Raw genomic sequence first — 24,315 nt, forward strand, 5'->3', positions numbered from 1 at the left:
TCTAAAAAGGGTACTTGTCCAAATTAGTCAATTTAGCTCCATAAGGGTCTTTGTGTGTGTGTGATTCTTAGTGACAGAATGGGAGATTGCAAGGAAGGCGTCCCTTTGAAAACCTGAGCAACAGGTGAAGAGAATATGCAGCGTGGACCAGCTCTGGCTGTTGGTGGCGGACAACCCCGCAAGATTGTTGTCGTTGGGACCCAGATGTGCGATTGCGGCTGCAGCCCCTTTTGATTCAAACTCTGTATCTTTCCTAGGACTGCAGCATTTAACTGAGCAACCCATGTACGTAATAAAAGTAAAGGTAAAGGGACCCCTGACCATTAGGTCCAGTCGTGGCCGACTCTGGGGTTGCGGCGCTCATCTCGCTTTACTGGCCGAGGGAGCCGGCATACAGCTTCTGGGTCACGTGGCCAGCATGACTAAGCCGCTTCTGGCGAACCAGAGCAGCGCACGGAAACGCCGTTTACCTTCCCGCCAGAGCGGTACCTATTGATCTCCTTGCACTTTGACGTGCTTTCGAACTGCTAGGTTGGCAGGAGCAGGGACCGAGCAATGGGAGCTCACCCCGTTGCGGGGATTCGAACCACCAACCTTCTGATCAGCAAGTCCTGGGCTCTGTGGTTTAACCCACAGCGCCACCCGCGTCCCATGTACGTAATAGGAATGATAAATCTGTTGCAAGAGTGTTCCCAATTAACTGGGCTGTTTTTAAAAAACAAGAGTGTTCCCAATTAACTGGTGCTTTTTTAAAAAACAACAACATGCAGTTATTTCTAATGCAGGTCCTTAAACTGCTCTCACAGTGACTATTATGGGAAACCCACAAGCGGGATTCGAACGCAAGATCCCTCTCGCCTCCTGTGGTTTCCAGCAACTGGGATTCAAAAGCATTGCTGGCTCTGACCGTGGAGGCAGACCATAGAGACATCCTAGCTTGTAGCCGGTGATAGCTCTCTCCTCCGTAAATTTGTCCAATCCTCTTTTAAATCCATCCGAGTCGGTGGCAGGGAGTTCCACGGTTCAACTTCAAGCTGCGGGAAGGACTTTCTTGGAATCTTCCAACAACAGGAAAATGGAGGGTGCCTTAAAAATAGGATGCCTCTATTCTCTCTCTCAGGACGCGGGTGGTGCTGTGGTCTAAACCACAGAGCCTAGGACTTGCCGCTCAGAAGGTCGGCGGTTCAAATCGCCGCAACGGGGTGAGCTCCTGTTGCTCGGTCCCAGCTCCTGCCAACCTAGAAGTTCGAAAGCACGTCAAAGTGCAAGAAGATAAATAGGTACCACTCCGGTGGGAAGGTAAACGGCGTTTCCGTGCGCTGCTCTGGTTCGCCAGAAGCGGCTCAGTCATGCTGGCCACATGACCCGGAAACTGTACGCCGGCTCCCTCGGCCAATAAAGCGAGATGAACGCCGCAACCCCAGAGTCGGCCATGACTGGACCTAATGGTCAGGGGTCCCTTTACCTTTTTTATTCTCTCTCAAACACACCACAGGGAACTGCTACCCCTCTAAGTCGCTCTGTTAACGTGTAACCCCGAAATTCTGGATGCCCTCAAACCAATGCCAAAATTTAGTGCTGCGAACCCCGTACTTCACCCCAAACTGCGCAGTTGACACTTCAGGGTCACAAGTTAATGCCCCAAAAATCCAACCTCATCAAGTGCCGAGGTTTTGTGTTAGTTCTGTGCCGCAAACCCTGTGTTTGGTGCCACCACCAAAAAACCCCCGAGTTTTGCTCTGCGTTCCTTTGCACCACATCCGCCCGGCCGAGAGGCAAAACCATTGAGCTTAGATGAACCCTCGTTGTCCCTTCCAACTCTGCAACTTGTGGGGAGAAGCCGGAAGTTATCTAGGGCACAGATTCCCTGTCCTGTTTCCACCCCGGATCCCTCCAGCCGGACGTCCCGGCTTTGGAAAGGCCAGCAGACGTTCGCCGGCAAAGCTCAAAGCCCATAAGGACTAGAAACCTGCGTTGGAAGGGAGGCAAGAGCAGGGGCGGAGCAAGGTGGGTGTAGTGGGGGTGGGCTGCCCCAGGTGTCATCACTGGGGGGGGGGGTGACATTTGGCGCGCCGCCCGCCCGCGACTCCCGCCTACCCTGAGCTGTCGGGAGGGAAGGGGGGGTAGTTTCACGCTTTTCGCTGCTTTGTTCTGACAGCCCCGCACTCCCAGGCTGAACCGGGAAGGGCAGGGTATAAATAAAAAAATATATGATGATGATGATGATGATGATGTAGATCACAGCCAGTCTTTTTTTACTGTGAGTAGATCGCAGTCTCGGGACGCGGGTGGCGCTGTGGGTTAAACCACAGAGCCTAGGACTTGCCCATCAGAAGGTTGCTGGTTCGAATCCCCGCGATGGGGTGAGCTCCCGTTGCTCGGTCCCTGCTCCTGCCCACCTAGCAGTTCGAAAGCACGTCAAAGTGCAAGTAGATAAATAGGTATCGCTCCAGCGGGAAGGTAAATGGCGTTTCCATGCGCTGCTCTGGTTCGCCAGAAGCGGCTTAGTCCTGCTGGCCACATGACCCGGAAGCTGTACGCCGGCTCCCTCGGCCAGTAAAGCGAGATGAGCGCCGCAACCCCAGAGTCGGCCATGACTGGGCCTAACAGTCAGGGTTCCCTTTACCTTTACCTTTTAGATCACAGTCTCTTGGGAGTCCAACTAGATTTCAATGTGTGGAGGACAGGGCAAGAAATTTTCTGCCCCGGGTACCACCTAACCTTGCTACGCCACTGAGCAAGAGAGCTAGGCTTGCCAGGATCGTGAGCTTGGCACTCGGTCCCAGTTCCCTGCCTGTTGCATAGAAAGCCACCGTTTCGGATCAGACCGTCGGTCGACATCGCTCAGTACTGTCAACACTGACTGCGGGCATGTCCCCCGAAGATTTAGAAAAGGGGGTCTCTCTTCAATTCCTCCGTTTTTAGGCCAGCCTGGGAGGGATATTAAACACTTCTTTCCCTTGGAGTAAATGAACCAACTCTTTGATGATTCCGTGACTGGATGCTTTAGATTTTCTAGAATGCGAATGGCACCCGCTATTACTAAAAGAGTTTTTTGGCGGGGCAGATTTAACCCTTTCCTGCTGCGGTTCGGAGAGAGTGAAAAATACCCTCGGAAGCTGCTACTGCGTTGCATGGGGGGGGAGAGACTCTGCTGGTGCTAAAGGGGGCAAAAAGACGAATTAAGCACCCTTTTGGGGGGGGGAGTGGTCCTATGACCTCCACTGGCAGGACCCGATCCAGTGGATACATATTATAAGGAGATTCTGGCTAGCCATCGGGAAGAACTTTCTGTTTGGCTCCCTCGTTAAGTGGCAGGTTCTCCTTCCTTGGAAGTTTATAAGCAGAGGTTGGATGGCCCACTGTCAGGGATGCTTTAGCTGAAATCCCTGCATTTCAGGGGGTTGGGCTAGATGGCCGCTGGAGGACCCCTTCCGACTCGATGATCCTTCACCCGTTGCGGTGCCCACGCAAAGAAGCCCGCAGCGTTCTTCAGCTACACAGGAAACCCTGTTTAATGTCGTCGGGTGCGAACTGCGGCTTCACAACAAAGAGTTACCTTGCACCCCCGCCGGACTGAAACCCCCAAACTGCCCCCGTTTTGGGGGTCCCAGACCCCTCCCAGATACCACCCCTTCTCCATAACCTCTAACTCTCAAGGGGGATATAGGTGAGAGAAGTTGTTAAACGACCGAGGATAAATGCCGGTGATGGGATCAATTATTCCGTTCGTTCAGCACCATAATTATTCACCCCCCCCCAAGTAAAGTGCTCCAGCGTGAAACAGGGAGGAGGAACTGCCCCCCCCACACCAGATGCCTTGAATGTATTTGATGTGCCCCCACCCCAATTTCTTCAGAACGCAAGCCCCCCTCCCTTGTCCGTCTAACCAATAGCTGTTGCTTCCTATCAAAAGCCAGGAGTCTCCAGTGTGGGGTGTGTGTGTGTGTGTGTGTGAACCTCCTTGCAGACTGAAAATTTAATTAAAATAAGGGAGGGCCTCCCGGGTGCCCTAGGAGGGTTGCAGAGCCTAGTGGTCAGAGCAGGCCGGCCAGAACCCAGTTCGAGTTCCCCATTGCCCCTGCCACGTAGTGAAGCAGAGTCCTGTCTCTGGTAGAGAAAGCGAGGGCCCCGGTGGCTTACAATGCCCAGCTTCTTTCCACTGCCACCCAGCTCTGGAAGGGCAGCGCAGCCTAGTGGGCATCGCCCGCCAGCCGGAAGCTGGTCCCTGTTGCGAGTCCGGCAATGGCCGCCGCAGCGGCCGGAGTCCTGGTGTCCGGAGACACACCTCCCCGCCTCTCTTCAGAGCAGCAGGCAGGTCCCCGATTTGCTGGAGGTGCTTGTTGGAGGTGCGTTGCGGTCCAGATCCCTGGGGGTGGTGCCCTTGGCCCAAGAGACGTTGAGCTCTCCGAAGACGCCCGTCTCGACCATCTCCTCCTGCCAGGGGATGGGGATGTTGCCCGTGGAGAAGTCGTCGTAGAAGGCTTTGTCCGTCTCGTCAAGCACGACGCCCTTCACCGTGGAGAAAGCGCCCACCTCACCAATGTCTTTGGCGTAGACCACCTTGGGGTCCGGCACGAAGGGGGGTTCCACCAGTCCTGAAGCGGAAGGGGGAAGGGAGTGCGAGAGGAATTTGGAGGGCTCAGATATATGGTAATGTTCATAGGTGTACCAACCAAGAACGTACAGTGGTACCTCGGGTTAAGTACTTAATTCGTTCCGGAGGTCTGTTCTTAACCTGGAACTGTTCTTAACCTGAAGCACCACTTTAGCTAATGGGGCCTCCCGCTGCCGCCGTGCCACCAGAGCACGATTTCTGTTCTTATCCTGAAGCAAAGTTCTTAACCTGAAGCACTATTTCTGGGTTAGCGGAGTCTGTAACCTGAAGCGTATGTAACCTGAGGTACCACCGTAAATGGTTCAGCACAGGAAGACCGACCAGAAACCATTTTAATTCCCAAATTGACCAAATATTTTCCCTGCAAGGAGGGAAGGGGGTCAGGGAGCCTTCCCATTGTCTCAGGAATTAACTAATCAGCATTTTAATGGGTGACAGACTATCAGGAAAGGCAATCAGATAACAGGAAAAACAACAGGAAAAACAACATTCACATTTCTGTTTTAGACCACCTTTTCTGTGATGTAGGTATGATGTACATATCTGGTGGGTGGTCTTGATCTAAAGGTAAAGGGACCCCTGACCATTAGGTCCAGTCGTGGCCAACTCTGGGGTTGCGGCGCTCATCTCGCTTTATTGGCCGAGGGAGCCGGCGTACAGCTTCCGGGTCATGTGGCCAGCATGACTAAGCCGCTTCTGGCGAACCAGAGCAGCGCATGGAAAAGCCATTTACCTTCCTGCCGGAGTGGTACCTATTTATCTACTTGCACTTTGACGTGCTTTGGAACTGCTAGGTTGGCAGGAGCAGGGACCGAGCAACAGGAGCTCACCCCGTCGCGGGGATTCAAACCGCCAACCTTCTGATCGGCAAGTCCTAGACTCTGTGGTTTAACCTACAGTGCCACCCGTGTCCCTGGTCTTGATCTACAGGGTGGGAATTTCAAAAGTCTTTATAAGGCCTTGCGCGCCATTTTTCTGGGTCCTCCTCCTTTCCTGCGTGTGAGGGGAGCACCCTGTTGCAACAGATCAATAAAGATCAGGCTTACGAGCTGCTTTGCTTTTCAATATTCTCTGGTTGGCCTCTGTTGTTTTCTCCAACCGATGGAGAACCTGCAAAGGACTCTATGTGTCCCCCATAAGGGAATAAGGTCAGATTTTGTTTACAGCACTTAGAAAGCTGGTGCGAGTTCTAATCTAAGCCTATTGCACTTTTAACTCCCGGAAGTTTTAAACCTTGTGCCCTCTGAGACATTTTGGACCACAGCTCCCATCAGTCCTGGGCTAGCGTCATAGCTGTCAACTTACAGATTTGAAAACAAGGGACCAGCAGCCTCGAAAATAAGGGATCAGCAGCCAAAATAAGGGATTTTCAGGGCACAGGTATGTTCAACTTCTGAGCCCCTCTGAGCCAAAGGCAGAAAGCCCAGCCAGCAGCCAAACGAAGCCTCAAGCGGTGGTTCCCACAGCGCAGCAACCCGGCAAAGGGGATGCAGCAAGGAAAACCACCGCCCCCTCTCCGCTGGGAAGCGCTGAGCAAAGGCGAGTCCCCAGGCAACGCGGCCGATTTGATTGGCACAAGGCATGCAAGCTCCACCCCCCAGTCGTTCTCAGACTCCTTATTGGGTGAGCAACGCAGCCAAGCAACACAGTTGGAGCCTCCCTCCTCCCTGGCCGGCAGGGAGGGAGGGAGGGAGAGGAGCTGCTTCCTTTGAAACCCGGGAAATTTAAGGGACATCATCAATAAGGGACGGCAGCGGGACACGGCGCTGGGATAAGGGACTGTCCCGCCAAATAAGGGACAGTTGACAGCTATGGCTAGCGTAATGGCTCAGAAGTCGGGTAATCCCATTTAACCCCACCGCAACCGCCTGGCCTGGAGGTCCTTACCTGCCTCGAGGCGGCCCCAGTTTATCTTCTGGAAAACGGGGTGCTTCTTCAGCTCTGCACATTCGTTGTCCTTGAACCCCAGGCGAGCGGCCGGGTCTTTCATCATCAGCCCCTCGCAGCAGGCCTTGCACTCGGCGCTGAACTTATCCGGGTACGTGACAGGATCGTTCAGGATGCGACGCGTCACTTCCTTGTTCTCTACCTGTGGCAGGAGGGAGAAAGGTGCTGGACCTTGTTCTAAAAGGCTTTTTCTGCTGCCCCATCGCATGCAGAAAGGCGGAAAATCTTTATGTGAGATATAAAACAAACACACGGTCTCGTTTTTTGTTAATAATAAGTACCATAATATTCGTACCCATTGGGAATATTAAGGTCCAGTGCTTTTTTTCCTGGGGGTACACACACCCCTAAACATTTTGTGAATCTAAGTTTGGCCTCATTGAGGGGCAGTATTTTTTTTTAAATGCTTTTTATTAAGTTTTCATTTTATATGCACAAACAAAATACACTAATATTTCATATCCTTTTACATCTACCTTTCTTTTTGCTCTACAGAGCATTGACTTCTCTCCCTCCCTTCCGCAGGTTTTCTTATTCCGATCTCTGATCCACAGTTCCTTAGTGATATCTAGACCATGACATAAGATTTATTTCAGCCCTGCTAACATCTTCAACGCGGGTGGCGCTGTGGGTTAAACCACAGAGCCTAGGACTTGCCAATCAGAAGGTCGGTGGTTCGAATCCCCGCGACGGGGTGAGCTCCCGTTGCTCGGTCCCAGCTCCTGCCCACCTAGCAGTTCGAAAGCACGTCAAAGTGCAAGTAGATAAATAGGTACCGCTCCGGCAGGAAGGTAAATGGCATTTCCGTGCGCTGCTCTGGTTCGCCAGAAGCGGCTTAGTCCTGCTGGCCACATGACCCGGAAGCTGTACGCCGGCTCCCTCGGCCAATAAAGCGAGATGAGCGCCGCAACCCCAGAGTCGGTCACGACTGGACCTAATGGACAGGGGTCCCTTTACCTTTACCTAACGTCTTCAAATTTCTACAGTTCTCACTTATATAGTCCATAAATTTACTCCACTCTTTTTGGAACTTTGTTTCCTCCTGATTGCGGATCCTGTGAGTCAGTTTTGCTAATTCCGCATATTCGACCATCTTCATCTGGTTAGTAATTCCTGTGTTTTCCATTTTTGGGCTATCAAAATTATGGCAGCAGTCGTAGCATACATGAATAATCTTTGGTCAACTTTCTTAATATTGAGGGGCAGTATTTCAATATGGTAACGGTAAAGGACCCCTGGATGGTTAAGTCCAGTCAAAGGCGACTATGGGGTTGCGGCGCTCATCTTGCTTTCAGGCCGAGGGAGCTGGTGTTTGTCCACAGACAGCTTTCCAGTTTATTTGACTAAACCGCTTCTGGTGCAACGGGACACTGTGACGGAAACCAGAGTGCACGGAAATGCCGTTTACCTTCCCGCCGGAGCGGTACCTATTGATCTGCTTGCAGTGGTGTGCTTTCGAACTGCTAGGTTGGCAGGAGCAGTGACCGAGCAACGGGAGCTCACCTCGTCGTGGGGATTTGAACCGTCGACCTTCCGATCGCCAGGCCCAAGAGGCTCAGTGGTTTAGACCACAGCGCCACTCATGTCCCTAATTCAATATGAGTAGAAAAATGAGAGTACCCCTAAACATTTTATATATATAGAAAAAAGCACCGTTAAGGTCCCAATGATTATCACACTCTTTGTACACGTCCAAAATCTTTTCTTCTTTATTACCTAGTAATTCATAGAATCATAGAATTGGAAAGTTGGAAAGGAACTTGCGAGTGATCTGGTCCAACCCCCAAGAATCTTTTGCCCCATGTGGGATTCGAACCCAGGACCGTGAGATTAAGAGTCTCGATCTCTACCAACCGAGCTTTGCAATAAACTTGGCACCGCTTCTCATTTATGGTGGGAATGCAAGTTGGTGCAAGATTTCTGGAATTTAGCTTTGACGCTAAATGTTACTAAAAGGAGCTATTGTCTGTCATCCAAAATCGATGCTGCCAAATATTTTTGATGACACCGACGTAGGTATGTTGTCAAAAGAATTGATCATGCATATATGATCTCGGCAGCTCAAATAGTAATTGTGGCTCAACGGAAACAGACCAAAATATTACAGAGTTGGTGCCCCTCACTCTGGAATAGAGCAATAATGGGGGGAAACTATGCACGTTTTGAGATTTCGACAACGGCTGCAGACAATTTAAAGATGGTTTGGCATTCCCTTATCACATATACAAGAGGATCATTTTCAATACAAGCCTGGGGAATCTGGAACTAGACTTGATAACTAGAATAATAATCTGATAATCTGTACTTGGACTTTGCTATTTCAACCCACGTGCGACTGAACTCGTTCTTCGTGCTTGTTTTATAGTTTCGTTTTTCATCTGTTATGATTGTTAGCTCTGTTTTATATACATTACAACATTAAGAAAAATGGGGGGGCAAAGATGCTATTGGCTAATATCAATAATCTAAGCACCCAAACTTTTTCTCTCCAACTCCTTGGAGGAGAACAAGGTATAATAAGCGATCAATAAAATAAGATCTGCTTTTAGCGTTAGTTCAACTTTTCAAAAGTCTTAAATTATCGTCTACCAGTCTTGCTATTGTTGTATCTTCTGTGTAAATGGGTTGCTATACATCCAGAATTTCCTGTACTTGCCCGGGATTCAAATGTCGAAATTAGCATCCTGGGGAATTTTTGGGAAATCAGCAAAATGTCCGGGTTTTTGCCAACAGAACCAGGAAGCGTGTGTTTGAGTATCATTCGCTGCCTTTTTTTGCGCGAATTCTAACTTTTGAGCTCAACAACTTTTTGGGCCATTTCCCTAGAAAAGCTCAATAACTTTAGTGTGCGGATTTTTACTTCTTGAAATATGGCAATTGCTTTGATTTTCTGTTTTCCACAGTCTATAATTTTTTTTTAAATTTTTTTTTATTAAAGATTTTCTTGTTTTACAGAAGTATGTGTAATGTCTCTTGTATTTTTTCCCATGTAACATTTTTACAAATCAGTTTCATTTGTTGAGACATTAGGAAGAAAAGGAGTGTATAAATCTGATGGCATAAAATAAAATAAATGCCGTACTTTTTCCCCGCGGCTGCGGAAAGGTCCTTTCGCGGCGACCATCTCATAGAGGGTTACTCCCAGCGTAAAGTAATCCACGCTCGAGTCGTATTCCTCTCCCTTAAGGAGTTCCGGGGCCATAAACCCTGCAGGGAAAGGAGAGAGGAAGAACCGCAGAATCACAGAACTGCAGAGCTGGGACCCCCCAGCGGTCATCTAGCCCAACCCGCTGTGAAGCAGGAGTCGCAGCTAAATCGCAGGAACTGCAGCTGAAGAGGAGGACCCTGAATAACGGTGTGCCCACCTGGTGTGCCCGCGTAGCCCTTGGTCTTGTCTTTCCCTTCTGCCAGTTCCACCGCCAGGCCCAAATCTGACAGCCGCACATGTCCTGAATTGGGGGGGGGGGGCGGGAGGGCGAGAGAAATAAGAAGCCATCATAAGGAACTAATTGACAGGCTGGGTGCGGCATTTGGAAACGGAAATGAAAAGTTACACTTATTTGGGAATGTTGGAAGCCATCGGGTTGGAGGCCACTCCTGTGGCGGGGAGTTCCGCAGTTTAACCACACATGGAAAATTCCTCGCTTTCACCAGTCCTGGATCTTTCAGTGTGTTACTTCCATTACCTGCATCATCCAAAAGGACGTTTTCTGGCTTGAGGTCACGGTAGATGATGCGGTTTTGATGGAGGTGTTCGAGGCCGCAAATGATCTGAGCCGTATAGAAGATCGCCCTAGATTCCGAAAAGCCGGGGTTTTTCTCATCGACGTTGTAGACGTGGTACCTGGGAAGGGAGGCAAAGTCCCAAATCGAATCCCGTCGCATGTTTCCGAAACGCAGAATGTCCACAGAGCAAAATATCCACCGGGATATTTTGGTCAGAACTGAATACAGTGGTACCTCAGGTTACATACGCTTCAGGTTACAGACTCTGCTAACCCAGAAATAGTACCTCGGGTTAAGAACTTTGCTTCAGGATGAGAACAGAAATTGCGCCGTGGCAGCAGCAAGAGGCCCCATCAGCTAAAGTGGTGCTTCAGGTTAAGAACAGTTTCAGATTAAGAACGGACCTCCAGAACAAATTAAGTTTATTAACCAAGGTACCACTGTACAGACTTCCAGAGTTAACATTAAATACATTGCTTCTGGTAAATGAGCCATGGCTAGAGGGCCGTGAAAATTTGTGTCCCTTCCTGTGTACTATCTGAAATGAAAGAGGTGCGCTGGTTTTCAGACTGGGAGCGGCTGCCGAGACCACATAACACCAGTCCTGAAAGACCCACATTGGCTCCCAGGACGTTTCTGAGCACAATTCAAAGTGTTGGTGCTGACCTTGAAAGCCCTAAATGGCCTCAAAGGCCCAGTAGACCTGAAGGAGCATCTCCACCCCCATCGTTCAGCCCGGACACTGAGGTCCAGCTCTGAGGGCCTTCTGGCGGTTCCCTCCCTGCGAGAAGTGAGGTTTCAGGGAACCAGGCAGAGGGCCTTCTCGGTAGTGGCACCTGCCCTGTGGAACACCCTCCTATCAGATGTCAAGGAAATAAACAACTATCTGACTTTTAGAAGGCATCTGAAGGCAGCCCTGTTTAGGGAAGTTTTTAATGTTTGATGTTTTATTGTATTTTTAATATTTTGTTGGAAGTCACCCAGACTGGCTGGGGAAACCCAGCCAAATGGGCAGGGTATAAATAATAAATTATTATTGTTCTTGTTCTTGTTCATAACAATAATGTGACCCCCCCCCCCAATCCTACCCCACTAAGATCTAAGACATGGGTAGGCAAATTAAGGCCCGGGGGCCGGATCTGGCCCAATCGCCTTCTCAATCCGGCCCGCGGATGGTCCGGGAATCAGCGTGTTTTTACATGAGTAGACTGTATGCTTTTATTTAAAATGCATCTCTGGGTTATTTGTGGGGCATAGGAATTCATTCACCCCCCCGCCCAAATATAGTCCGGCCCCCCACAAGGTCTGAGGCACAGTGGACCGGCCCCCTGCTGAAAAAGTTTGCTGACCCCTGATCTAAGATCTCCGGTGGCAGAATCTGTAAAAATGACCCGGGACAGAAGCGGTCTGTGTTGTATCTCTGTGTTGGCCGCAGTACAGGCAGAACATTCCGGTCCAGTTTGGAGAGCACGACCCCGACATTTTTGCCCCGCAAAAGGGTCTCCCACCTGAGGTCTCCTCCGTTCATCAGCGTCATGACGAGACAGAGGTCATTTTTGGTTTGGAAGGCGTACGCCAGGGTGACGATGAATCGGCTGTGGACTTTGGCGAGAATCCTCTTCTCCACTATTGCACCCTGGAAGAAAACGGGCGAGAAAAAGACGTTTAAATATACTTTTCCAAAAAGCTAGGCTTGGTGGGAGAAGATATTAAGAAGACAGACCAAAGATTATATTTGTATGCAACAACAGCAGCTAGAGTTTTGATAGCCCCAAAGTGGAAGTCACAGGAGATTCCGACTGTAAGGGAATGGCAGATAAAGCTGGTTGAATACACTGAAATGGCAAAATTGACACACAGAATTCGCAATCAGGAGGAGACGACGTACCAAAAAGAATGGAGTAAATTCATGGTTTATATAAGTGAGAACTGTAGAAATATTAAAACGTTGGCAGGACTGAATTAAGTCTTATGTCACGGTGTAATTTTTAACCAATGAAACTGTGAATTATAGATTGGAATAAGAAAACCGGCGGAAGGGAAGGACGGAAGTCAACGGCTCTATGGAGCATAAAGTAGGATATATGTAACAAGACTTGATGTTTTCGTTGGTCGGTGGTGGTGTTCTTAAATCTCAATAAAAAGCATTTGGGGAAAAAAGAAAATGAGCAAGAAACAGGGGGCGCAGGTCAATGAGGGTGTTGGCACATGTTTTGGCTCAGACTTCAAGTCTTTGTATCATTATTTTTATTAATTTCTTTTTTTATTATTCAAAATTAAAACAAAACATATTATCCAAAAACATATCATCCTTATTTCCCCCACCCATTTCCCATTCCTCCCGCCACCTCCCACAAAGGATGCGATATAAATAAAGAAATCTATAAAATAAAATAAATAGATTTATTTATTTATATCCCACCCTTTCTCCACACCAGGGCTCAAGGCGGCTTACGCAAACTCAAAAAACAATGCAAATGCAATGCCGAAAGCTAAAAACATACCAAGGGAACGGCTAAAAATCACTTTCGCAGAATCAAAATGATATATTTTTATTTAAAAAATCTGTTAAAATGCAGATAATAGCACAGCGCTTTTAAAAGCCGTTTTCTTAAAAAAGAAGAAGAGTCCGTTCCCCAACGGCCTGCGGGAATAAAAGCATCTTCTCTTGCCAGCAGAAGGACAGCAAGGAGGAAGCCAGTCTGGCTTCTCTTGGAAGGGAGTTCCAAAGTTGTCTAGGAGGAGCCACCACTGAGAAGGCCCCGTCGCACGTCCCCACCAAGCAGGCCCTGTGAGGGTGGCGGGACTGAGAGAAGGCCTTCTCCTAGGGACCCCAGATCTCAGGCGGGTTTGTTGTCCTTCAAATAGTCTGGGCCTCAGCCCCATGCGACCCACGGAATCAGGAGGCAAAGGGGGGTGTTCAACTGGTTCCAATAGACTAGCTCCAATGGACTTTGACAGTCACCACTGGGGAAACCCAGCCAGATGGGCAGGGTTATACATAAAATTATTATTATTATTATTATTATTATTATTATTATTATTATTATATCATGGCCACTGGTCCCATCACCTCCTGGCAAATAGAAAGGGAAGAAATGGAGGCAGTGAGAGATTTTACTTTCTTGGGCTCCATGATCACTGCAGATGGTGACAGCAGCCACGAAATTAAAAGACGCCTGCTTCTTGGGAGAAAAGCAATGACAAACCTAGACAGCATCTTAAAAAGCAGAGACATCACCTTGCCAACAAAGGTCCGTATAGTTAAAGCCATGGTTTTCCCAGTAGTGATGTATGGAAGTGAGAGCTGGACCATCTAGAAGGCTGATCGCTGAAGAATGGATGCTTTTGAATTCTGGTGCTGGAGGAGACTCTTGAGAGTCCCATGGACTGCAAGAAGATCAAACGTATCCATTCTGAAGGGAATCAGCCCTGAGTGCTCACTGGAAGGACAGATCCTGAAGCTGAGGCTCCAAGACTTTGGTCACCTCCTGAGAAGAGAAGACTCCCTGGAAAGATGTTGGGAAAGATGGAGGGCGCAAGGAGAAGGGGACAACAGAGGACGAGATGGTGGGACAGTGTTCTCGAAGCGACTAACATGAGTTTGGCCAAACTGCGGGAGGCAGTGGAAGACAGGAGTGCCTGGCGTGCTCTGGTCCAGGGGGTCACGAAGGGTCGGACACGACTAAACAACAACGATTAATTATTCTTCCACAGCTGGAAGAGGTGGGGTACCATGGCCCGTCTGAATTACGTAGATCAAGAAAGCTTTCATAATTTTAATCTGCTTCTGCCACTCACGGGGCGGCGAGACCAGAGTCATCTGAAACCGCCAAATGCTGGGAATTCAACATGGACCCCATTGGAATAGTGGTCTATTGGCAGAAGACAAGGGAGGCCAACAGTAGGTGGCGCCAGAGCAGAGCCAACTCGTTCTAGTTTTGCCCCCAGCTTTGCTAAATTCTACAAGGGCAACCCTGAGACGAAAGAAGAGGGAGTTGAAACAACTGGGCAGGTGAATTAAGGAGAGGGAGGTGGAGGCTGGCTGAAGCACCTTAAGGTCTAGAAACTTGCTTTTGTTTAAGCAAGCAAGTTGAGAATGCTGAATTTGGAACTTTGTCCACAGAATTAGGGACGACACATAGCCAGGGAAGCTGGCCAGAGCTGATAAGAGCTGCAGTCAGATCACCTGGAGGGCACCTGGTTGGAGACAGCAGCCATTCTTTTCCCCAGCCTCTTCGCTGACTGCAAATCAAGCCAAATATGACATATTTAGGCAAAGGCAATGGTCCTTCCCTCACTCCTCCTGCTACCCCTAAAGTTGCCACCAAACTTGCCATTCCTTAAAGCAGAACGTTCTTCAGAGCAGGGGAAGGTAATGAAACAGCGCCACCTGCTGACAGTTAGAGGCAGCACCCCAGCAATCCTCTTCAATGCACTTTGGTGCTGTTCAACTAGTTCCAATGCACTTTGACAGCCACAACTAGAGTAGCTGTGTTGTGGGAGGGCGAGAACTACAATTCCTAGGATTTTTTTGGGGGGGGGGGGGACTCTGTGCATGCGGCACTGAACGCTGCTTAAACATTCAAAGAGTGCTTTAAACGTATTATCTGTGTTTGCAATTTGCATAATTTGTTAATTCATTTGTGAAAAGGAAGCCTTTTTTGCATGAAAATAACCCTGGAAAGTTTTCTGCTGGGGCTGCACACTTGGGTGAACTGCGGGTTAGGAAGACGGTCTGGTGCCACTTTGCTGATGGTCACCTGTCAATCATTCACAACCCAGGATCTGTTCTGGGGTGGCTGGTTCCTCTTTCCCGTTAGAGCAGCCATTTCTCCTGCTGCAATGCTGTCATTTATTTATTTTTGTTGTGAACTGCCATCAGATCTATGGGTGTCTATGGGCACCGCTTGATGGAGCAAGGGTCACGGGTTCGAGTTTCGCACTGGGCAAAAGGGGACCCTCGTGGCCCCTTCCGATTCGACAGTTCCACGGTTCCTATCTTACACACCACCCTCCCCGCTGCGAAACCACTGACGCTGATGATCTCTGACACCTCTTTTGCCAGATCCGCCATCGCGGCCAGCAAGCGGCTAAACGGCAAGCTTCTTTACGGGGGAATAATTGGCCCCGGTGGGGATTAAGGTGGCTAATTTGCTTCATCTGAAAATAATCCCGGGATGGGAAGCAGGCCGGTTCGCCTGAGAGAGGGAGACACGGTTGTCGTGAGCCGGCAGCGCACGTGGCTCAGCCAGGGCTGAACTGATACTGCCCTTGCTGGTACCTTTCCCGGGAAAATCAGAGGCTCACTATGTCAGGTTCCTATTGGAAGACCGGACAAACGCTAGAACATTAGCAGTGGCGAAGTTTTTATCGGTGGTTGCAAGAACCAATGATCCCTATATTCTGAACAAAATGCTTGTTTAACCTGCAGGTGGGCTGTATGAATTGTGTATTGCTTTGTAACAATTTGTTGCGTCTCTGGACTGTAATAAAGATTGATATGATTATATAGGTAAAGGTAAAGGGACCCCTGACCATTAGGTCCAGTCGTGGCCGACTCTGGGGTTGCGGCGCTCATCTTGCTTTACTGGCCGAGGGAGCCGGCGTACAGCTTCCGGGTCATGTGGCCAGCATGACCAAGCCGCTTCTGGCGAACCAGAGCAGCGCAAGGAAACGCCGTTTACCTTCCCACCGGAGTGGTACCTATTTATCTACTTGCACTTTGAGGTGCTTTCGAACTGCTAGGTTGGCAGGAGCAGGGACCGAACAACGGGAACTCACCCCGTCACGGGGATTCGAACCGCCAACCTTCTGATCGGCAAGTCCTAGGCTCTGTGGTTTAACCCACAGCGGCACCCGTGTATATATATGATTATATATTTGACACAAAAAGGTGTCAATTTGTTGTTGACAAAGGACAGCTGGACATATAAAGGGCCCCATTGCCTTCAGGAGCCTAGGGCCTTGTCAAACCTAAATCCGGCCCCGCCACCGCCCAGCCAAAAACTGCTCTCGCACTTTTTCACAATTGGCTGCACGATGTGACAAAAACAATTATGCATTTTGGGGCTGCAGCTCTGCAGCGGAGCAGTTTGATTCCTTCTCCTTCCTCAGAGAAGGAGGTTGGATGGCCATCTGCCCTGGCTGCTTTAGCTGAGATTCCTGCATTGACGGGGGGTTGGACTAGATGATCGCTGGGGTTCCCTTTGAACTGAAGTTCTACGATTCTATGGTTTCCAGCCTCGCCTGGTAGGGCTGGGGCAACATCCTGCCTGAAACCCAGTACCCCAGTAGCCTTGGAGGCAGTCTATGCCTCTGAATGGCGGTTGGAGGATGGATGGCGGCTAACAGATTGAGATTGAATCCTGACAAGACAGAAGTGCTGTTTTTGGGGGACAGGAGGCGGGCTGGTGTGGAGGACTCCCTGGTCCTGAGTGGGGCAACTGTGCCCCGGAAGGACCAGGTGCGCAGCCTGGGAGTCATTTTGGACTCACCGCTGTTCATGGAGGCGCAGGTCAGTTCTGTGTCCAGGGCAGCTGTTTACCAGCTCCATCTGGTACGCAGGATGAGACCCTATCTGCCTGCAGACTGTTTTGCCAGAGTGGCACATGCTCTGGTTATCTCCCGCTCGGACTACTGCAATGCGCTCTACGTGGGGCTACCTTTGAAGGTGACGCGGAAACTACAACTAATCCAGAATGCGGCAGCTAGACTGGGGACTGGGAGCAGCCGCAGAGACCATATAACACCAGTCTTGAAAGACCTACACTGGCTCCCAGTACGTTTCCGAACACAATTCAAAGTGTTGGTGCTGACCTTGAAAGCCCTAAACGGCCTCGGTCCAGTATATCTGAAGGAGCGTCTCCACTCCCATCGTTCTGCCCGGACACTGAGCTCCAGCGCCAAGGGCCTTCTGGCGGTTCCCTCACTGCGAGAAGCCAAGTTACAGGGAACCAGGCAGAGGGCCTTCTTGGTGGTGGCGCCCTCCCTGTGGAACGCCCTCCCATCACATGTCAAGGAAATGAGCAACTACCAGACTTTTAGAAGACATCTGAAGGCAGCCCTGTTTAGGTAAGCTTTTAATGTTTGATGTATTATAGTATGTTAATATTTTTTTGGAAGCTGCCCAGAGTGGGATTCACAGTAAGGGAGAGCGACTCTTGAACTCGAGACCCGCTTGCAGGCTTCTCACTGGGGGTCTGGTGGGCCTCGCTGAGGGCAGGATGCTGGAACAGACAGCCTCAGGCCTGATCTAGTCAAAGGGCTCTGTTGTCCTCACGCACTGCCTCTCAGCCTGGTCTACCTCAAAGGGTGTGTTATTAGGATAAAATCAGAGGAAGAACACTCTTGGCTCTGAGTTCTTGGGAGGAATAATGATATCACACGAGCATATTTTCTTTTCTTGTGATTTTGGCATTTATGCCCGAAGACAATTATTAGAGGCCTTACAACTCAATAGGCTGAATTCACAGAATCATAGAATCATAGAGTTGGAAGAGACCACAAGGGCCATCGAGTCCAACCCCCTGCCAAGCAGGAAACACCATCAGAGCACTCCTGACATATGGTTGTCAAGCCTCTGCTTAAAGACCTCCAAAGAAGGAGACTCCACCACACTCCTTGGCAGCAAATTCCACTGTCAAACAGCTCTTACTGTCAGGAAGTTCTTCCTAATGTTTAGGTGGAATCTTCTTTCTTGTAGTTTGGATCCATTGCTCCGTGTCCGCTTCTCTGGAGCAGCAGAAAACAACCTTTCTCCCTCCTCTATGTGACATCCTTTTATATATTTGAACATGGCTATCATATCACCCCTTAACCTCCTCTTCTCCAGGCTAAACATGCCCAGCTCCCTTAGCCGTTCCTCATAAGGCATCGTTTCCAGGCCTTTGACCATTTTGGTTGCCCTCCTCTGGACACGTTCCAGTTTGTCAGTGTCCTTCTTGAACTGTGGTGCCCAGAACTGGACACAGTACTCCAGGTGAGGTCTGACCAGAGCAGAATACAGTGGCACTATTACTTCCCTTGATCTAGATGCTATACTCCTATTGATGCAGCCCAGAATTGCATTGGCTTTTCTAGCTGCCGCGTCACACTGTTGGCTCATATCAACCAAGACTCCTAGATCCTTTTCACATGTACTGCTCTCAAGCCAGGCGTCACCCATCTTGTATTTGTGCCTCTCATTTTTTTTGCCCAAGTGCAATACTTTACATTTCTCCCTGTTAAATTTCATCTTGTTTGTTTTGGCCCAGTTCTCTAATCTGTCAAGGTCGTTTTGAAGTGTGATCCTGTCCTCTGGGCAGAATTCTATGTTACCAATGGTTCAGGACCTACTCTCGGACAGGAACGATCAAATTACTTTAATAGTGGCTGAATTTTTGAGTGCTGTCCATGTGGAAAGACTGGGCCATTATAAAGAGATTTAGTGGTTCTTAACTGATCGGTGATGGGGTAGTGTTATATTGTATTATTTACGCAAATTGATTTCCTCTGGAGTTAAAGATCTGACTGGGACAAACCTTGTTATGCTGAGCTCGTATTTTGCACAATTTCTATACGGCGCTTGTTTGATAACGTGTGGTTTGCTATGCCTAATAAAGGACATTTGATTGGAATGATATCACACGCAACATCACACACGTTTCTGGTCCATTAATTCCTCGCCTCTTCTCTCATTCCTGCATCTTTCCAGAACCTTCTCAAATGGAGGTCTGTGGTTGAGCAGTGGAAGGTGAAGGAGAATATCAAAGTGGGTTTCAACATGTTTTTAATTTATTATTGATTGATTGGATGAATTTATATACTGCCCCATACCTGGTGGTCTCAGGGCTGTTATTGCTGGTGTTAATTTTTTAATAAAATGTTTAAATGGTTGCTTTTAACTGTTTTCACTAATAATGTTATTTATTTTATTCTTGCAACCAGGGGTGCACTTTGGTTATATGGTGCCCTGAGCAAGGACAACATTTGGCAGCCCCACCCTAAATATTTCTTATTTTCCTAATGGTTCCTTTGAGTACAGTTGTTTTTTTTTATACATCTTCTGAGGAAGTACCCGTATAAATATGGTGGTGTTGTTTTGCAACCCCTCGACCACCCTGGGTTCAAGGTGCCAGCCAGCCCCAAAGCCCACCTTGCTGATTGCTCCCCACAACCAGAATGGCCACCTTTGGGAGTGGCCCAAGATGCTTATATAGGGCTCTCAGCCAATCAGAAGGCTGGATGCCTGGTAGCCAATCAGCTTCAAGGGCCTTAAGGAAAGACCCCATTGCTTTCTTTGCTTCTCGGTGGTTCAAGAAATGACTCAAAATGGGCAAAAAGAAGCAGATATTAGGCTGTGAATTTTGTACCCACTTCCTGCCTGCAGGAAAAGGATTTACAGTATTTTTCGCTCCATAAGACGCATCTGACCATAATACACACCTAGTTTTTATAGGAGGAAAACAAGAAAAAATATATTCTGAACGAAACAGTGGATGTGTGATTTTTGTGGTTCATGCTGTGGCCACAGACATGTCATTTGACGGTGAGTTTGGGGTAGCCCAATGCAAAAATTATGAATTCTGGTGCTGGAGGAGACTCTTGAGAGTCCCACAGACTGCAAGAAGATCAAACCTCTCCATTCTGAAGGAAATCAGCCCTGAGTGCTCCCTGGAAGGACGGATCCTGACGCTGAGGCTCCAAGACTTTGGCCACCTCATGAGAAGAGAAGATTCACTGGAAAAGACCCTGATGTTGGGAAAGATGGAGGGCACAAGGAGAAGGGGACAACAGAGGACGAGATGGTTGGACAGTGTTCTCAAAGCTACCAGCATGAGTTTGACCAAACTGCGGGAGGCAGTGGAAGACAGGAGGGCCTGGCGTGCTCTGGTCCAAGGGGCCATGAAGAGTCGGACACGAATAAACGACTAAACAACAACAACTAAAGGAGAAAGGTTTTTGGTAGCTCTCAAGGAAGCCTTCCCTTACTTCTTGCCCCTCTGGTCTCCTAGGACCAGAAGAGGCATGAGAAGGGCGGAGGATAGGTTGGCTGCAGGCAGACACAGTCTCCGATTGCTTGGGGTAATCTCTAGAGAGGAGGGGACTGAGATGGCTGTGGGGAGGTGGGAGCCTTCATTCTCAGCAACTGCTTCATGGGGCAAGCTGATGAGTTGCTATGAGTTACTGTGCTCACTAGGCCTCACTGCCCTGCGTCAATTGTGTTTTGGCTAACAAAGAGTTGCACATTGTGATTTACTGCTGCCGCGCTGCTGACATGATGTAATTTTAAAAACATGTTGCAAGCAGCCTTTGGCACGGTTCTAACTTTGGAAACCACAGAGCCTAGGGCTTGCTGATCAGAAGGTCGGCAGTTCGAATCCCCGCGACGGGGTGAGCTCCCGTTGCTCGGTCCCTGCTCCTGCCAACCTAGCAGTTTGAAAGCACATCAAAGTGCAAGTAGATAAACAGGTACCGCTCTGGTGGGAAGGTAAACGGTGTTTCCATGCGCTGCTCTGGTTCGCCAGAAGCGGCTTAGTCATGCTGGCTACATGACCCGGAAAAACTGTCTGCAGGCAAACGCCGGCTCCCTCGGCCAATAAAGCGAGATGAGCGCTGCAACCCCAAAGTCGTCCGTGACTGGACCTAATGGTCAGGGGTACCTTTACCTTTAACTTTGGAAAGGCGACATGCAAATAAAAGGATTGATTGATTGAGCGCTGTTAAACAGGAGGAATATGAGGCCTTTGTGTGTCAATATCTAAGGTGTAGTGGTTAGTAAAGGTACAGGGACCCCTGACCGTTAGGTCCAGTCGTGACCAACTCTGGGGTTGCGGCGCTCATCTCGCTTTACTGGCCGAGGGAGCCAGCGTACAGCTTCATGTGGCCAGGAGGGACCGAGCAACGGGAGCTCACCCTGTCGCGGGGATTCGAACCGCTGACCTTCCGATCGGCAAGCCCTAGGCTCTGCGGTTTAACCCACAGCGCCACCGGCGTCCCGATGTAGTGGTTGGTAGTTCAGACCAAAATCTGAATCCCCCAGTCAGCTATGAAGCTCACCAGGTGAAACCTTGCAGCCCATCCCTGCCTCTCTCGACCTGGCCTACCTCACAGGGGTGTTGTGGAGATAAAATGAGGAGGCCAGAAGAACGATGCCCATTCCACCTTGAGGAAAAAATGTGGGATAGACATGCAATAAATAAAATAGCTGAGGGCGCCCTGATCCCCCACAGCCACTGTACCGCGGACCCCATTTTCGGAGAAAGTTTGCAGACACCAGAATGTCTGGTGGAAATTTGTGCAACCTGGTTGAGTTTGCAGAGGGCGTTCTGGTGGCGGGAAAAAGTTCTTCCGTGTTGCTGGAGCGACCCCTGAGAGTCATGCGGCCTAGGACCCACGTACCTACAGGACCGCCTCTCCTGGTATGCCCCGCGGAGGACCTTAAGGTCCACAAATGACAACACCTTGGAGGTCCCAGGTTGCAAAGTGGTTAGACTGGTCTCAGCTAGGGCCAGGGCCTTTTCAGTACTGGCCCCGACTTGGTGGAACGCTCTGTCCCAAGAGACCAGGGCCCTGCGGGACTTGACATCTTTCCGCAGGGCCTGCAAGATGGAGCTGTTCTGCTTGGCCTTTGGTTAGGACTCAGTCTGACCCTTATGTTTTCCCTCCACTTATGGTCTTGATCTATGGGCTGCTTTTAAAATGAGGCTGCATTTTAAATTGCATTTTAGCCTGTATTTTAAATTGGTTCCCCCACCCCCCTTATGTTTTTTCTGTAATTTTACTGGTGTTAGCCGCCCTGAGCCCAGCTCTGGCCAGGGAGGGCGGGGTATAAATAAATTTTATTATTATTATTATTATTATTATTATTATTATTATTATTATTTAGTCCAACCCCCTGCAAAGCAGGAATCTCAGCTAAAGCATCTATGACAGATGGCCATTCTGAAAAACCCCCAAGGTGTTTAGCTTGGGAATAGAAAGAGGAGAGAGATGACAGCCATCTCTAAATATCTCAAGGGGTGTCACGTGAAAGAGGGAACAAGCTCGTTTTCTCCTGCTCCAGAGGGTAGGACTCGAACCCGTGGCTTCACGTTACAAGAAAGGAGATTCCGACTAAATATCAGGAAGATGGCAAGAGCCGTTGGACAGTGGATCGGTCTCCTTTGGGAGGTGGTGGACTCCCACCCGTTGGAGGTTCTTAAGCAGAGGTTGGGGGGCCATCTGTCAGAGGTGCTTTAGCTGAGAATCTTGCATTGCAGAGGGTTGGCATAGATGGCCCCTGGGAGTCCCGTCCAACTCTATCATTCTATGGTTCTATGACATGAACACCATGAAGAACCTAAGAAGAGCTCTCCTGGATGCTGCCAGTGGTCCACATTTTCCAGCATCCTGTTCTCACAGTGGCCAACCTCAACATTTACTCTAAGGCCACCAAGAAGATCTCTTATTTACTCTAAGCTCACCAGGAGCATCTCTTATTTAAGGCCACCAGGAACATCTCTTATTTACTCTAAGGCCACCAGGAACATCTCTAATTTACTCTATAAGGCCACCAGGAACATCTCTTATTTACTCTAAGGCCACCAGGAACATCTCTAATTTACTCTAAGGCCACCAGGAACATCTCTTGTTTACTCTAAGGCCACCAGGAACACCTCTAATTTACTCTAAGGCCACCAGGAACATCTCTTGTTTACTCTAAGGCCACCAGGAACACCTCTAATTTACTCTAAGGCCACCAGGAACATCTTCCACCACAGAGCCCTCCTCACCTCGTATCCCTTGCGCTTCTTTAGCCTCTTCTTGTTGAGGCGCTTGTTGGCGTACATTTTGCCGGTGGCCTTCATCTGGCAGGCGCACACCTCCCCGAACCCCCCTTTGCCCAGCACTCGGAAGTCCATGAACCACTCGTCCGTCACGCTCTGGGCCTCCAGCCACTTGAACTGGAGGAAGCGGTAGAAGAAGAGGCTCTCCTTGTAGGGGGCGTAGGCCTTCTCCTCCAGGTGTTTGAGCAGCTGCTTCTCGGACTCTTTGAAGAGGTCTCCGTGGCTGTGCTTGCTGTCCTCCTTGACCCGCATGATGGCCTTCTCCTCCAGGAAGGAGCAGAACTCCTTCGAGGCCGAGTCGAAGTATTTGTTGATGGTCACCTGGGCGGTGGAGCCCCTCATGGCCTCCTCAGATGTGTTGTACTCCTCAATGCTCTCCCACAGTCCCGCTGCCGCCATGAACTGCGGCGTGTCCTCCAGGAACTGCTGGAAGATCCTCTTCCCGATGGGCTGCCTCAGGCAGATGAATTTGAAGTCCAGGTCCAAGGTGTCTTTGAGATGTTCGCATTGTGTGATGTGCGGCAACTTCAGCTTGGCTCGCATCTTCTTGTCGCGCCCTGAGGACGGGCCGCCGTCGCCCCGAGCCGACACATAGGCAGAATTGGCCACCACCGTCTCCAGGCCTCCGATATCCATGGTGGCTTCGCGTCACCTAGCACGGCAAGCAGAGGGGGTTAATTCCAGACCCTCCAATTTTTACGATACAATAAGATACCTTTATTGTCACTGTCCCATACAGAACAATGGAATTGAAAAATCTGCGTAAGACATTCAAAAACCCCTAAAAACTCTGAAACCCCATTTTAAAATACAATATACTCCTATAGAGACTCCTTATACAGTGGTACTTCGGGTTACAGACGCTTCAGGTTACAGACGCTTCAGGTTACAGACTCCGCTAACCCAGAAATAGTGCTTCAGGTTAAGAACTTTGCTTCAGGATAAGAACAGAAATCATGCTCTGGCAGCGCGGCGGCAGCGGGAGGCCCCATTAGCTAAAGTGGTGCTTCAGGTTAAGAACAGTTTCAGGTTAAGAACGGACCTCCAGAACGAATTAAGTACTTAACCCGAGGTACCACTGCACTGTGTTTAAAAGGGACGCGGGTGGCGCTGTGGTTAAACCACAGAGCCTAGGGCTTGCCGATCAGAAGGTCGGCGGTTTGAATCCCCGCAACGGGGTGAGCTCCCGTTGCTCGGTCCCTGCTCCTGCCAACC

At 49.5% G+C, this 24,315-nt stretch overlaps 1 protein-coding gene and 1 long non-coding RNA gene across 2 annotated transcripts in view; one reads left to right on the plus strand and one right to left on the minus strand.

Annotated features, from left to right (window-relative positions):
• Positions 1-24,315, plus strand: part of LOC308462422 — an 87,917-nt gene that overhangs the window by 57,280 nt on the left and 6,322 nt on the right. The window lies entirely within an intron of this gene.
• GRK1 (G protein-coupled receptor kinase 1) lies at positions 3,206-23,760 on the minus strand. Its single transcript, XM_080979792.1, has 7 exons — positions 23,047-23,760; positions 11,800-11,927; positions 10,252-10,409; positions 9,931-10,014; positions 9,648-9,772; positions 6,506-6,707; positions 3,206-4,598 (listed from the first exon to the last, which is right to left on the minus strand). Exons 1-7 carry the CDS (start codon positions 23,734-23,736, stop codon positions 4,303-4,305), a joined length of 1,683 nt encoding a protein of 560 aa, XP_080835918.1. The 5' UTR covers positions 23,737-23,760; the 3' UTR covers positions 3,206-4,302.

Source organism: Podarcis pityusensis (assembly GCF_964106645.2).
Source record: "Podarcis pityusensis genome assembly, chromosome: 13".
NCBI lineage: Eukaryota > Metazoa > Chordata > Lepidosauria > Squamata > Lacertidae > Podarcis > Podarcis pityusensis.